General features: G+C 47.3%; 1 protein-coding gene across 3 annotated transcripts in view; it reads right to left on the reverse strand.

Annotated features, from left to right (window-relative positions):
- Positions 1–390: 390 nt before the first annotated feature.
- Positions 391–16,529, reverse strand: part of LOC146862129 (thioredoxin-like) — a 100,523-nt gene continuing 84,384 nt past the window's right edge. For 2 of the 3 annotated variants that reach the window (XM_085641319.1, XM_085641318.1), the window contains 3 exons: positions 5,090–5,155; positions 3,272–3,340; positions 391–569 (listed from right to left, as the gene is read on the reverse strand). In XM_085641319.1, the coding sequence (XP_085497445.1) occupies positions 507–569; positions 3,272–3,340; positions 5,090–5,155 (198 nt within the window). In that variant the 3' untranslated portion in view covers positions 391–506. The remainder of the gene's footprint in view (positions 570–3,271; positions 3,341–5,089; positions 5,156–16,529) is intronic. The other variant, XM_085641320.1, reaches the window with a different exon arrangement.

Consider the following 16,529-nt stretch of genomic DNA (forward strand, 5'->3'; position numbering starts at 1 on the left):
TTCTCCAGTGGTGGTAGGTGCCATGACCTTTACCTTGTAGAGAAGTACTTCTAGGAAGTACAGAAGAAAGGGACTGAGGGAGGAAAGTACTTGAAATACTTCCCAACCTGGGACAGTGAAAGGCGGTCCCAGACAGAGAATTTAAAGAACCAATTGTATTACAGGTAATACCAGAAAAAAGAATTGCATCTGCAATCGCAAGGAAACATTTTATTCCAATTATATGAAAAGGCTTTGACCCCTTCCTATGAAAAATTGCTCTCCTATAAGATAAGTGTTTTTATTTGTTTAACTGCATTTAACACTTTTTTTTATTACACAGACTTGCACTGCACAGATCAAAGGAGAATTAGGCAACGATAATTAGAAAGTGTATGAAAGACACAACAATTGTACACAATATATATCTTTATTGCACTCGTCATATGCTGCGACCCTGCTTGAATAAAAGCTTGCATCATAATGACTTAACAAAGGTTAGAAAAATCATCATAAATCTTGAGCGATCACATGTGTTTTTTTAACTTTGTTTCGAGTTCCTGCGAGTTAATTCCTGTGTACATGTCAACCTGCAAAGCAAAAAGAAATATCTATATAAAAATGAGAAAGTGAGATGCCATGCTTCTTCACAACATGTAGAATCAAAAAAATAAAAAATGAAAATGTCAAGTTAAGTAGTAGGGCTCAGATATATTAAGGGCTCGCAAGCACTTATATCAGATGTACTAAGCCACTTGCATGGCTCTGCATGGCTTAATGAATCTAGAGTAACGCACAGCAGTGCAAGTCGCCTTTTGTTACTCTGTGTTGGAAAGATGCTCCCTGGGTGGAGAGTGGGTGTTCTCATGCATCCACCCATGGATTTTAGCACATTACCAGATTTGCTAAGAATAGTAAACCTGGAAATGCATCAAAATGACAAACCATCTAAAAAAAGGTGTAATGAGGAGAAATATGTTTATTTCTCCTCATTATTGCCTCTTTCTATGTGTTCTGCATTCTGCTGTACATATAGAAAGAGGAAAATGCCTCTTTTTGTGCAGGAAGGTGTCCCTTCCTGCACAAAATCAATCCTGCTGGTAATGCAGGCACCTTGCACCACCGCACAAGGGTGCCTGCGTATGCTCTAGGCAGACTCAGTGAGCCAGCACACAGAGAGAGCAGAAATATGTTGTATCGTAGTAAGAATGGCATATTACTGCTTCCTGCATTTGATGCAGGGCAACGCAGAAAGTGGTCTTGCCGCGTTGTGTTGCGTTGCACAACATGTTAGTATACCTTGGCCTGATGTATTTTTCTCTACAAGCCTTTGGGGAACAAATACCTCCGCCATGATACAGAGCAAGTAATGCAGCAGATAAATAAAAATGGCTAACTCTTTACAGAGATACATTACAATGAAAGAGATGAGGTGCAGGAGTGCATAGGGTTCAGGCAGCATCAGCTGGGGGCAGTGTTTACTGTTCTGCCCTTGCTGTAAGAAGGAGGGGATATGGAATGATATGTACATCCAAGATTAAATGACCAATGTCTTCACAGTTTTTGGTCTTGTTTCTTGTTGTGACAGATGGTCGGCAAACCACAGATTCTCAAGGCCTTATTACGATCTAAGGCATTATTTATTACCCCTTAAAAAATAATGATACCATGGGGTACATTATTTATCTAATGTAATAAATAACACCCATTAAGAGTGTATGGGGAATAACATGTAGATTTTGGTGTTTAACGCACCAGAATCTGCCTAATATGGCAAATACTGTATGTTTTCCCCTGTTAAATTTCAGCAGGTTTGATCTGTGGGAATGTAAAGAATTAGTTATTTAGAACATCTGATAATTATCGGACGAGTTAAATACCTTTAGACTTGTAATTCAGACCCATGTTAAACAGGAGTATACGCATGGTTCGGAATATTATGAGGAACTTGTAATCAGGCCCCAACATGGGTATTTGCATGCAACTGGGAGCAGGAAAGCCGAATGGGAAACATGGCAGTAAATATGTTTTAAAGCTGAATAAGCGATGAAGGGTAGGGCATGACACTGGGTAAGGGAAGAATGCAGGAAAACAGCTTGAAGCTGCTGGTCAGTGAATGGAGTCATAATCAGACTGTTAATCCTAGCAGAAATCGAATGGGCATTCTGGGCTTCTTGATTCTTGAAGTAGGCTAATTAGAACTTTACTCTTTGTTCTCACTCAAAGCACCCCATAAGACCTCTTTGGAATATTCAGGATCAACATTATCTTATGAAACGTTTTGTAGAGAAGAGCTGAGGGTAAGAATGTACGGGTCCCATTATCTGTACTTTCCTTTGGGCATTGATGAATGATTTACATTGTGGGAAGAGAGGGGTTTGGTTTCAGCCATAGGTGAGGAATACATGGCAGCAGATGCTGCAGTAAATACATTATATTAGTTCTGAATTTACACATGTCTTGTTACCAATTACAAACTCCCCCACAAATTCAAACAAGAACATTATGCTTGTACATAAGCTACATACTGAACAGCTTGGTTCTTTTCAGAAAGTCAAAGTTCCGCAAGGTAACAATCTTATGCAATATTAATTATGGATTTTCGACCGCCTAAGTTTCTGCCCAAAAATCGGATCTTTAAAGAAATAACTTATCCTCATTTAAGAAACCTACATTACATTCTTGAACTATACATTTTTCTAATGCATCTTTACAAAGTAGAAATATCAAAAAATTTAAAAAAAAGTGTTGGAAGGTGATTGTGCTGGTGGTGGAGGGATGGTATAAGCTGCTAACAACCTTGTGTACTTGTCAGTGGCTCAGCTTCAAGTTGTCAGACTTGTAGAATGGCTGGAGATTTTCTTTCGATAATATTAGGAGTGTTGTCTAGCTCTCTTTGAATCCTTCCTGAGGTTATCAACTCTATGACAGTATGCTAATTCTGCCGCAAATTTAGACATTTGCAAATGCTTTATTGAAAATATTGTGCAGAGTTTACATTTAAAAATAAAATGTGTTAAATGCAACATTTGTAGTAGGCAACCATACTTTAAGACTATTGGCCTGTAACAGTGAAGAGAAACATTGGTTCTTAACTGGACATAACGGATGATGCCATGAATGAATATGAAAATATATTAATATTGAAAGGATTGTTTTTCACATCTAACGACCGTTGTGCAAGATGTTCTTTCTTCTCCCTGCTGTAAACATTGCAACTGCGGAAGCTACTGTTTGTTAGCTAGTGAACAGACACTTGTTTGTATTAGACGACTGATAGTGAGGTTCTCACCTCAAAAGATGCAGATGGCAGGGACAATGGTTGATGGGAAGAAGTTTTTGGAAAACAAGAACGGATGTGCTGCAACATTCAAGGACACATGGTTAAAAGACGATTGTACTCTGGTGAGAAACTCTGGAGTAAAGCTGTTCCCAAGAGTGCGCTGGAATCTTATTAGTCACCCTGACGAAGAAAGAAAATTAATGTTGCTGCATAGAAAATGTATTTTTAGACTAATTCCTGGGCAGATTGATTGAGATTTTCATTCATCCTTTTCCCTAGACTGAGAGCAACATCTAAATCTGTGCCTCCTCAACACTCTGAGAGTAAACTCTTTATTTAGTTCCTTGGATTTCTTTATATGAGAAGTCTTAGCTTATTTCATGGTCTGCAGTTATTTGAGCTGAGAATACTTTCCACCTTATTATGCTAAAGCTTCATGCTTATGCTTGATTCCCTCATCAGAACCCTTCATAAGTATCTGAATATATACCTTTTTTCCTTCTCCCATTTTTGATTTTTGTAGAATAGGGGAGTTCCTTTATGAAACTTGATTGTTTCATTATTATTATATTGATTGCATTATTGACTAATATTGATTTACCTTATTATCTAATATTGATTGATCGATTATAATAACCTTTGTTGATGAGACTTGTAAAATAATACTTTAATAAAGATGACAATCTAAAAGATCTAAAAAAGAAACCTTTTATCTCACACTAAGGGCCATATGTAGGAAGCCCAATACCGGTCGGTAGCGGCCGATTTTCGGTAAAAATCACGTTACCGACCGGTATTCAGGCTTTTGGTATGTAGGGGGGACATTTCAGGATTCGGTAATTTACCGAATCGGTAAAATTACCGATTCGGTAATTTTACCGATTCGGTAAATACCGAATCCTGAAATGAGATGTAGGGGGAGTGTGTGGGTGTAGTGTGGATTCGTTATTTACCACCAACTAAAAGTTGGTGGTAAATGACGAATGTCTTAGAAAAAACATTATTTGGCCCTTAGAAGTGTGCAATGTGGCAGACATACATGCCCTTAGGGCATGTATGTGTGCCACATGTGCACACATGCAGGAATCAGGGGTGCAACAGGGTGTCACTGTGACACCCTGCCACCCTTGATTGTGCTCCCCCCATTACCGAATCGATATTTACCGATTCGGTAATGGTACCTGGCTTCCCATTGATTCCTATGGGCCTTCTGGCACATAGGAATCAATGGGAAGCCAGTTACCATTACCGAATCGGTAAATACCGATTCTTAATTACCGACCAATACCGAATCGGTAATTTTTACCGACTAATTACCTACATAGCATTTACCACTTCATAAATACCGAATCGGTAAAATTCGGTATTTATGAAGTGGTAAATGGTAGGCTACCTACATAAGGCCCTAAATCTCTTTATTGAATGAATTAGAAAAAATGATGATTACGTTTTATATTGACTGCAGCTCCTTACATTTCTGCCGACATCAAAGATTCATCGACCTGTATAGCGGGGTTTAGGATGGAAGAGTAGGTGAAAGAGAAAACCTGTACTTCAATACTACCATGGCCCAAAGTCCCAGTTTCGAGTATCTCAATATCTGCATTCCCTCTGATTCCCAAAGGCCCAGTTCTCAATCACCATCCCTGATACAGAGTGCTGGGTGAGATAATGGAGAAAAGTCATATGACAGCACAGAAGTCACATATTTATATCTAAAACACATGGTATGAGGGTGCTACTTTATGACTCCCTAAACTCAGATGTATACAAGAACAAAAAATTATGTAATAACATTAAAAAAAATGAAATTAACACACAACATACCTTCTTGCCGTTCTTGATGAAAATAAATGTGGGTATTGATATAATTCCATACATTTGGGATATACCCTATGTTGGAAACAAAAACAAAAAAATACTATCAGACACGCTCATCTCCATGTTCCTGCATGAGGTTAGTGTAAGGGACGTTATAAACATCACTCACAACTTACAGCTCAAGTAACATTGAGGTGACAGAAATTATCTGGTCCAGTAGCATGTAAAAGTAACCAGGAGCTTAAATATATTACATACTGCAAAATGCAAAACAATTACAACACCCATAATAGCGTTCAGAACAGAAGCATTCTTTGTCATAACCTAAAATCATCAGCCCTGGGGATCAGTTTTTAATTGAACTCACACACAGGTACGATTAACTTCAGTGATCAAAATAACTAAAATAGCAGAACAACGTCTGAAAGCAAAGTTTTAGGATTTATAGTATCTTATTTATTTTTTCTACAAACTGGTTTTTAATGACAATTGTATCTCTCTCACCACATTAGGTGTGTATTGTGAATTTCATTGCTCTTACCACATTAGGTTTGTATTGTGAATCGCTCTTTTTTTAAATTATTGTTTAACGCATCTGAACATGCAGAATGTAGCAACTCCCCCCTTTTTCCTATCCATGCCAGGAGATCCCCAATCAAATGGCAAAAGTGGAAAAAAAGTTTTTTAGAGGTACGCAAAGGTTTGTGGTACTAATCTTAGTGCTGAAAGGCGGACAGCTCTTCTCCTTCATTGCCTCGGCTCTGAAGGACAAGAGGTATTTGATCATTTGCCAGATGTAGATGATCAGACTCTAAATGAATTTGAAATTTGTATTTTGAAACTTGACAGACATTATTTACCTAAAGTGAGCACCATCCTTGAACGGTATCATTTTGGTAGAAGGGCGCAGAATGAGAAGAGTCGGTGGAAAACTATGATACTGCCCTTAGGAAACTAGCTTCCTCATGCAAGTTTGGTGCACTTGTGGAAGAAAGAATAAGAGACCAATTCATGCTAGGATGCAATCTCGAAAAGGTCAGAAGTGAACTGTGGCAAAAAGATGAACCTACACTTGAGGAGGTAATATCCATCGCTAAACAAATTGAACACTCTTTGAAATGTGTGGATATTATTACTAAACATGAGAGCAAAGATAATGCTATTCAGTCGGTAAAATTTAACTCAAAAACAAACGAGCTTTAGAAAAGTAGTTTGGAAAAGGAACAGAGAAAAAACAGGAGAGACTTCAGGCTCAAGTGTTACAGGTGTGGGAGTGAAAAGCATTTGGCTAAAGATAAAAAATGCCAGGGCCTTAAATCTACCTGTACCATTTGCAAAAAGGTTGGACATTTTACTTCTGCTTGCAATGTCAAGAAGGATAAAGGGAAAGTTCTTGCTGTTCGTGCAGACAACAGCAACAGTGATAGTGAGAATGAATCTGTTTGCCATTGCTCGTGGAGAAGTGTGGCTCAATGATTAGAGTGGCAGACCCTGATGCAAAGGTCTAGCCTAGGACCAGGGTCCAATTCCCCACCTCGGTGGGTCTTGGGCTCAAAAATTCCATGGACCTGATAATTCTCGCCTTGGTGCCTATTCCAATCATGGAGTCCCACTCTGCAACTCTGGGCAATAGCTTGCTTAATCTCCACAACGGCCCCCACAACGCTAAGGATGCCTGGCCTCCACCTTGGGGGTGCCCAGGAGTGGACGTCTCACAGGGAAAGCCAGGATGGGTTCCACAGCGGTTTTCGTACAAGCGCCTTGAGACCCTTGCGGGTGAGTAGTGCGCTATACAAGTATCAAATTTATTGCGGGCAAGTTGTTTCCCAAATTTCAGATAATAGTAAGAAAGGACCTTTAGATATAATAAAAGTGGAAGGAGAAGGAACAAAAAGTCTTGTTTGACTCAGGAGCAAAGATTACCATAATTTTGAGACAATTTTTCATGAATAAACTTGTTAACACTGTAAAACTACTTAAAGCTGATATAAACCCTTATGCTTATGAGGGTGAACCCATACAACTTTTAGGGTACTTTTCTGGATTGATAGAGTATGAAGGGAGATATACCACGGGCAAAATTTACGTTTCACATAAAGGTTACAGCATCCTCAGTTGGTTTTACCAGAAGGATCTTGGAGTAATGTTAGACCCTAATAGTGATCTCCCCATTATTTTGAGAGAAAATTTTAAAAATAATGATGTTTTGGTTCAGACTTGTGATGATGACTTTACCACTGCCTTAAAGACAGAGTTTCATGATGTTTTCAGAGAGGAGTTGGGGTGCTTACGAGGGTATACCCACAATATAAGACTGATTCCTGGGGCCATACCTGTGGCTTGTAAAGTTCAAAATGTACCACTATCAGTGAGAGAAGAGATGAAGGGAGAACTGGAAAAATTTAAAAAAGAAGGTATAATTGAAGAAGTAGAAGGGACTAGATGGTTGGCGCAAGTCGTACCCGCACGGAAATCTAATGGTAGTCTGCGCCTATGCATTGACTTGAGAGAATTGAACAAACAAGTCATTGTAGATAAATATCCTTTACCAAAGATATCTGACATGCTAATGCTTTTACAAGGTGCCTGTGTCTTTCCCACTGTTGATTTAAAAATCAACTTATCATCAGATAAAACTTGAAGACAAGGCTAAAGACCTGACAGCATTCATCACACCATTTGGAACTTACAGATTTGTTAGATTACCATTTGGTCTGGTGTCTGCGGCATCTGTTTTTCAGAGAGCTTTGAAAAAGGTTTTGGAAGGTGTTTAGGGAGTAAAAATCTATCAAGATGACGTGTTAGTTTATGGAAGAAATGACGCAGAACATGATTTGATACTCAGGGAAGTCTTTAGTAGGTTTAAGAAATACAATTTAACTATAAGGATTGATAAATGCAATTTCAAAAAGTCATCCATTGACTATCTGTGACACACAATTTCAGGTCAAGGTGTCCAGCCCAAAGCTGAACTAGTAAATGCCATCCAGGACCTAGCTTCTCCATCTAACAAGGAGGAACTAATGAAATTTCTTGGTATGTCAGAATACTAAAGTAAATTTATGAAGAACTTTGCTGGGATGTGTGTGAACATGCGGAAATTGTTATGCAAGGGTGTCAATTTTGAATAGTCACATGAGTGTGAAAAAGAATTTCTAGAAATTACGAAAATGCTTAAAAAAACTCCAAAATTGAAGAAAAGTTTTGATCCCACTAAAAGAACTGTCCTAATTACACATCCCAGCATGAAAGGTTTGGGGGGAGTGTTACAACAGAAGGATGGTGATACAGAGAATGTCATTGTGTTCTTATCACGTGGCCTCAGAGGTACAGAACTGAGAAATTCTGTAATTGAAAGAGTAGCTCTGGCTATCCACTGGGCTATAAAGAAGCTGAAGAATTTGCTGTGGGGTGTGAAATTTGAGGTACGGACGAATCATAAACCTCTGTGTCAAGTATTTAACAAAAAAGGTATAGACGCCATTTCGAGAAGGATTTCTAAATGGGTTTTAGGACTTCAGAGTTACAATTTTAAAGTTGAGTACTTGCCTGGTGCTAGGAATAATGTGGCTGACACCTTATCTAGATTAGTGGTACAAAATGATGACAAGGGTGAAGCTGAGAAGGATTTTATCAATGAATGGGTTTGTACCATTGAGGTTGGTGGAATAAAGGAAAATAAATGGCGAGAAGAATGTGCAAAAGATAAAGAGTTTCTTGAGTTAACCTTTTTACTCAAGAATGGATGGGTCAAGAAGGTAAAAGGAGTCTGTGAAAAACATTGGCTGGTAAGAGATGAATTAGCTGAGAGTGAAGGCCTTATGTTTAGGGGAACCAGATTAATTCCACCAACTTCACTTCGGGAAGAATTCCTTGAGATGGCACATGAGGGCCATCTTGGGATGTCAAAGACTAAGGAGAGATTATGACTTACTTATTGGTGGCCAGGAATGGACTTGCAGGTAGAGAGATTAGTGATGGATTGCATACCTTGTTGTATGAGTGAAAAGTCTCAGAAACCTAGGGTCCAACCCATGATAATTAGAGAAAGGCCAAAAAATACATGGGAAGAGTTAGCTTTTGATATTTTAGTCCAATTCATAATAATGGTTGTGGGAGTTATGTCTTTGTCTTAATTGATCTTCATTCAAGGTGGCCAGAAGTAAAATTCACTAAGTGCATTGATACCATGCATGCGATAGAGTTTCTTAAGGAACTTTTTGAAAGAGAAGGGCTGCCTGGTTCTATTTTGACCGATAATGGTTCACAATTGGTTTCCAGTGAAATAGAGGAGTTTTTCTTGAAGTGTTCCATCAATCATAAAAGGTGTGCTCTATATCACCAAGAGAGCAATAGAATGGTGGAACTCTTCAACCACGTTTTAAAAGAAACCATTGATTTAGTCAAACAAAATTATTTAGATTGGAAAAAGGAAATCATCAGGAAAGTCGAAATATACAGAATTACACCCCATGCCACAACTGGTCGCACTCCTTTTGAATTACTAAAAGGAAGATGTGCTAATACCTTTGTTGCTCCTTTCTGGATTAATGACATTGAATTTAAAAGAGGTGTAAAGAATTCTGTTAATGAATGGAAGGTCAAAGAAAATAAAATAATAGAGGAACATAAAAAGAATTATTGTTAGACGGCGACCTCAGAGGAGCCCGGAGAGGGGTCCTGACTACCCTGAGACCCACCCTCGAAGTATCGTAGCCGGGCACTGGCGGGAGACTCCCCAGGGGGAGGAATCTCGTATCTAGGATCGTACCTCTGGCACCACACGACACAGAGTGACCACACCGTGTGTTCTTAGAAATCAATCTTTATCAAGTAGGTTATCACCGCAAATATGTACAAAGAGAGCACGGGCTCAATGAGTCTCGGAAGGGGTAGGGGTAGCGGGACAGTCTCTGGCAAGGGTTCAAGGCAGGGACGTATCCGGCGCACAGCTCACAATCCTCGAGCTGGGGGATACGTTGTTGTAGTCGGGGTCCGGCGGGACCGTGAGAGTCTGTCGGAGCCGCGAGTCACTCAGCGGGCTCAGGTACAAGTTCGGAGGTCTTACGATCTTCAGGGAGCCGCGAGTCTCTCAGCGGGCTCAGGTACAGGTTCGGAGGTCTTACGATCTTCAAGGAGCCGCGAGTCACTCAGCAGGCTCAGGTACAAGTTCGGAGGTCTTACGATCTTCAGGGAGCCGCGAGTCACTCAGCAGGCTCAGGTACAAGTTCGGAGGTCTTACGATCTTCGGGGAGCCGCGAGTCACTCAGCAGGGCTCAGGAGGGTCCAAGTTCCAGGAGCCGCGACCACGTCGGCAGGCTCTCGTTGTTCCAGCGTCGAATCTGCCGGACAGACCCAGAGCACCCCTTGTTATAGGTCGACCCCTCTTTGATGTCCGGAGTCTGTGCAGGCAGGGGTCTTGTCACCTGGGGGTCGCTTGTCGGGATTTCCTGTCATTGTCTTTTGATCCTTTCAGGGCCGGGTCGGGAGGAGTCCTAGACACCCAGCAGGCATGGAGCCAGCCCTCAGGGAGGCCGGAGGGCCGATCGAAACCCATCGTCCCAGAGGAGTTCAGAGGTGCGATAGAAACTGCTCCTCCCTCTCTCATCCCCTGGAAGCGTGATGTCCTCCAGCCGGAGTGGCGCCTCTAGGCCCGGGTCGCGCTGGGGGCCGGGCGGCCATCTTGGTGCATGAAGTGGGCACGCGGGCCCGGGGTGGCCGAAAGGAGAGAGGCCATGGACGGGGATGTCCGGGTCGGGTGCGTGTGTCCTGGTGGGGAGGGTCGGCTGGGCCGTGTGCTTGGGGCTGCAGGTACCAGGTTTCGGTGGTGCGGGGGCACGTAGGGCCATACTACGAGGCCGGGTCCAACACGCGTCCCCCCCAGCTGAAAGCCGGAGAGAACTGCCCATCATCTTGGGGGGTTCTCTTCGCTGAGGCGGAAGAACCGGGAGAGGCCGTCAGCGTTGGCGTGGTCCGTACCAGGGCGATGTTCTACGGTGAAATCCATCCCCTGGAGGGAGATTGACCACCGCAGTAGCTTGGGGTTTTCTCCTCGCATCTGCATGAGCCATCGCAAGGGCCGATGGTCAGTTTGGACTCTGAAATGGGTGCCGAACAGGTAGGGTCGTAGTTTTTTGAGTGCCCAGACCACGGCAAAGGCTTCGCGCTCTATGGTGCTCCATCTCTGTTCTCGGGGCAACAGCCGCCGACTGAGGAAGGCGACGGGCTGGTCTAGGCCTTGGTCATTCACTTGGGACAGGACGGCCCCAATGCCATGCTCGGAGGCATCAGTCTGGACTATAAACTCCTTGGAGTAGTCGGGAGCCTGGAGGACGGGGGCAGTACACATGGCTTTCTTTAGGGCATCGAAAGCTTCCTGGCAGGCAGCCGTCCACTGCACTTTCTTTGGCTGTTTTTTAGGCGTGAGTTCTGTGAGGGGGCCGACAAGGCTGCCATACCCCCGAATGAATCTTCGGTAGTAGCCAGTGAGTCCCAGAAAGGCTCGGACCTCCGTTTGGGTGATGGGTGGTTCCCAGGCCAGGATGGCGTCGATCTTTGGCTGTAGAGGGGCGACCTGGCCGCTCCCGACCTGGTGCCCCAGGTAGACTACGGAGCCCTGCCCGATCTGGCACTTGCTGGCTTTTACTGTGAGGCCTGCCTGGCGCAGGGCGGTTAGCACCCTCCGGAGGTGCTGGAGGTGCTCACTCCATTCTGAACTGAAAACAGCGATGTCGTCCAGATATGCCGCGCTGAACTGCTCTAGCCCGGCCAGGACTCTATTCACCAGTCGCTGGAAAGTGGCCGGGGCATTTTTCATTCCGAAGGGCATTACGCGGAAGCGGTAGTGCCCATCGGGGGTGGAGAAAGCGGACCGCTCCTTGGCCCCCTCGGTGAGCGCAATCTGCCAGTATCCGCAGGTGAGGTCGAATGTGCTGAGGAACCGGGCTGCCCCTAGTCGGTCAATGAGTTTGTCGGCTCGTGGAATGGGGTGGGCATCGGCTCGGGTAACGTCATTGAGCCCCCGGTAGTCCACGCAGAATCGGAGCTCGGGGGCGACACCGGGGGCCGCTGCCTTCGGGACCAGGACCACGGGGCTGGCCCAGGGACTGTCAGATGGCTCGATCACCCCCAGGGTCAACATCTTCGAGACTTCCGCTTGAATGCAGGACCGGACCCGATCAGGAACTCGGTAGGCTCGGTGTCTCACCGGCGGGCTGTCCCCGGTGTCCACGTCATGAACACACCAGTCGGTGACCCGGGGGGTCAGGGAGAAGAGGTCGGAAAATTGTCTTAGGAGCTGGCGGCAGTCCGCTTGTTGCTGGGCAGTGAGGGCTGGGGAGAGGTTCACTCCTTCCACGGAGCCATCCTGCTCCTTGACACACAGGAGGTCCGGGAGGGGATCAGACTCATCTTCGGCCCCGTCATCGGTGGCCAGCAGGAGGCTCAGTTCTGTCCGCACGAAGTGAGGCTTGAGGCGGTTCACGTGAAGGACCCGGAGGGGATCCCGAGGCGACTGGACGTCCACCAAGTATGTGACTTGACTCTTCCGCTCAACCACTTTGTAGGGCCCAGTCCACCTGTCCTGGAGGGCGCCAGGCTTCACGGGGGCCATGACCCACACCTGCTGGCCCGGCTGGAACTCGACCAGAGTGGCATTCTGGTCGTACCAGCGCTTCATCTCTTCTTGGCTTGCCTCCAGGTTGGCCTCGGCCAGTTCTCGGAACTTCCTGGTCTGGTTCCGGAGGGCCAGGACGTACTGGAACACATCTCGGGGGGTGGTCTGGGGTGCTGCCTCCCACCCTTCCTTAACCAAACTGAGGGGACCTCGGACGCGGTGTCCATAGAGTAATTCAAACGGGCTGAACCCTAAGGACTTCTAGGGGACTTCCCGGTAAGCGAACAAGAGGCAGGGGAGCAGGACGTCCCACTTACGCCGGAGGGGCTCTTCTAGGCCAGCGATCATCCCTTTCAAAGACCTATTAAACCTTTCTACTAGGCCATTCCCTTGGGGATGGTACGGGGTGGTGAACTTATAGGACACCCCACATTGTTGCCACAGTGACGTAATATATTTCGAGATAAATTTAGTGGCGCGATCGCTCACGACCTCGCGGGGAAAACCCACCCTGGAAAAGATCCCCATCAGGGCCCGGCCCACCACGGGGGCCGTGATGGTGCGTAGGGGAATAGCCTCAGGATAGCGGGTGGCGTGATCCACTAGGACCAAGATGAAACGGTGACCTTGGGAGGTGGGGGGGTCCAGTGGTCCCACGATGTCGATTCCGACTCGTTCGAAAGGGGTACTGATGACCGGGAAGGGTTGGAGGGGAGCCTTGCGCTTCCCCCCACTCTTCCCACTAGCCTGGCACGTGGGGCAGGACTTGCAGTGGGCTTCTACCGCTGCTCTCATTCTAGGCCAGTAAAAATGGGCACGAGACGGCTGTAGGTCTTGTCCTGACCCAGGTGGCCGGCGAGGGGGACGTCGTGGGCTAAGCCCAGGAGGAAGTCCCGGAAGCGGAGGGGTACCACCAGTACCCGTCCGGATCCCAGCTCCACCGACTTCTGCTCACTGTACAAGATGATATTTTCCCAATAGATTCGGTGCGTCCCGGTCTGGTCACCTGCGGCTTGGCCCTCGGCCTGGCGCCGCAGCCCGACCAGGGAAGGACAAGTGGCTTGCTCCCGGCAAAATTCTTCCCGGGTGGGCCCGCCCTCGTGGCGCCACTGGGCCAATTCAGGTAGATCCTCCAACTCGGGGACCGGGGCGGGGTCGGATGGTGCGGGTTCGTTGCTGGCGACGGACCCTTCTGATGGGGGGATGGGAGGACCCTCGGCGGGGACTGTTCTGGTCTCTTCGATCGGGGAGCTTTCGACTTCTCTCCGGGGAGTGAGTCGGGCTGACATAGATCGGGTGGTGGCGCACACCCACTCGGGGAGTCCCATCATTCCTAGGTGGGCCTTGCGCTCGACGTGCTTCCAGGGAGAACTCTCCAGGTCGTTCCCTAAGAGGCAGTCGACCGGCTGGGAGGTTCTTACGGCAACCTTGAGTTTACCTATCACCCCTCCCCACTCAAACGGCACCAGGGCTACCTGACACATACTTTCTCTATTGTCTGCGGAAATTACGGGGCAAAAGATGTTGGGGAGGATCTGCTCCTCGGGGACTAGGTGCCTGAGGACACCGGTGATACTGGCCCCGGTGTCCCGCAGGGCCTCTACTTGGTGGCCATTGATCTTGACGAGCTGCCCGTATTTCTTTGTGTTGGAGGGTAGGAGGCTACCAGGGATCATCTCCCTATCTCCCAGGGATACTAGGGCCATCGCTGCGGGTTCCCACTCCTCGGTTTCCTCAACCTCCTCCCCCAGGGCTACGTTGGCTATCTGTCTCGCAGGGGTGGTAGGGGAGACTTGGGTGGCCATGGGGCACTCTGGGTCATTGGCGTAGTGCCCGGGTTTCTGGCAACGGAAACACGTTACGGTCACCCGGTGTCCCCGTCTCCCAGGGGGCCCTGTCACTGGTGGTGGGGGCGCCGGGAAAGGTGGAGGTTGTGTTTTCGGGGGGCTAGGCTGGGACTCTCTCGGCCCTCCCTGGTTCCCTCCCCCTCTCTGGCGGGGTGGTCCCTGACTGGCTCGGGGGTACTCTCCTACCATGCCCCAGGAGACCCGGGTGTTGGTCCAGCGGTCGGCCTCCACAGCCAGCTTCCTGGGATCTGTGAGCTTGCTGTCAAGCAGATGCTGACGTAGTTCTATGAAGCAGTTCGCAGCCAGGTGTTCCCACAACATGAGGTCGGTGAGTTCGGCCAGGGTGGTGACTTTGCTGCCCTTGATCCACCCATCGAAGGCCCGACTGAAAAAGGTTACATACTCCACCCAGGTGGTGCCCGGGATCTTCCTGCAGTCCCGGAATCGCTGACGGTACATTTCTGGGGTGAGGCCGTATCTTGTGAGTAGAGCCTCTTTCATGTGGCTGTAGGAGGTCTGCAGGGAGAGGGGTAGGTCGAGCAGGGTGTCCCTTCCTTCGCTCAGAAACCGCCCCCACAACCCCGCCCCCCAGTCCTTCTGCGGGACCCGATGGGAGGTCATGGCGACCTCGTAGGCCCTGAACCATTGTTGAATGTCATCGTTTTTATAATATTCTTTGACCACGTCCTTGGGGATGTGGACCTTCTGTTCCGCTGGGGAGGCCGTCTCTCGGTTTCCCGGGGGCCTCCCTTCCTCGTTTCTGGCCTTGAGCTCGAGTTCCTTCAAGCTGCGTTCGTGCTCCAGTTGGAGCTTCCTTACTTCGTGCTCTCGTTGGAGCTTCTTTTCTTCCAGTTCGCCTTGTACACGCATTTGCTCTACTGCTAGCTTTTTTTCCGCTAACTTCAATTCGCCTTCGATTTTGAGTTTGGCTAACTCGAGTTCATGATTGCGACTTCTCTCTCTGTCCGCGAGTTCTTCCGGGGATAGGCCCCCGTCTGGTACGATGCCTCGCACCTGATTGCTGCTGCTGTCACTTTGGGGGGGTTCGGCTTCGTCGGGGCGCTCCCCCGTGCCTTCCGGGTGGGAGGCCCCGGTATCCACCCAAGTTTTCAGTGCTTTCTGCAAATCTTCTTTAGTGTTGAGACCGGTGGTAGCGATTTTAAGTTCTTTGCAAAATTGCTTTAGCTCTTTGTGTGTATATTCTTCTAGATGCTCCACCTGGAACACCCTGTTGGCGTTGGTTTCTGCGGGGCTCATGGCGCTTCCTTCTGCCATCTTTGTCGGTAGTGCGTCCGCCGTTCACGGTACGATCTCTAGGTGATGGGCCCGAATCCCGTCGCTTGCCACCAATGTTAGACGGCGACCTCAGAGGAGCCCGGAGAGGGGTCCTGACTACCCTGAGACCCACCCTCGAAGTATCGTAGCCGGGCACTGGCGGGAGACTCCCCAGGGGGAGGAATCTCGTATCTAGGATCGTACCTCTGGCACCACACGACACAGAGTGACCACACCGTGTGTTCTTAGAAATCAATCTTTATCAAGTAGGTTATCACCGCAAATATGTACAAAGAGAGCACGGGCTCAATGAGTCTCGGAAGGGGTAGGGGGTAGCGGGACAGTCTCTGGCAAGGGTTCAAGGCAGGGACGTATCCGGCGCACAGCTCACAATCCGCGAGCTGGGGGATACGTTGTTGTAGTCGGGGTCCGGCGGGACCGTGAGAGTCTGTCGGAGCCGCGAGTCACTCAGCGGGCTCAGGTACAAGTTCGGAGGTCTTACGATCTTCAGGGAGCCGCGAGTCTCTCAGCGGGCTCAGGTACAGGTTCGGAGGTCTTACGATCTTCAAGGAGCCGCGAGTCACTCAGCAGGCTCAGGTACAAGTTCGGAGGTCTTACGATCTTCAGGGAGCCGCGAGTCACTCAGCAGGCTCAGGTACAAGTTCGGAGGTCTTACGATCTTCGGGGAGCCGCGAGTCACTCAGCAGGG

The sequence above is a fragment of the Triturus cristatus genome, chromosome 2_2 (assembly GCF_964204655.1).
Source record: "Triturus cristatus chromosome 2_2, aTriCri1.1, whole genome shotgun sequence".
Classification (NCBI taxonomy): domain Eukaryota; kingdom Metazoa; phylum Chordata; class Amphibia; order Caudata; family Salamandridae; genus Triturus; species Triturus cristatus.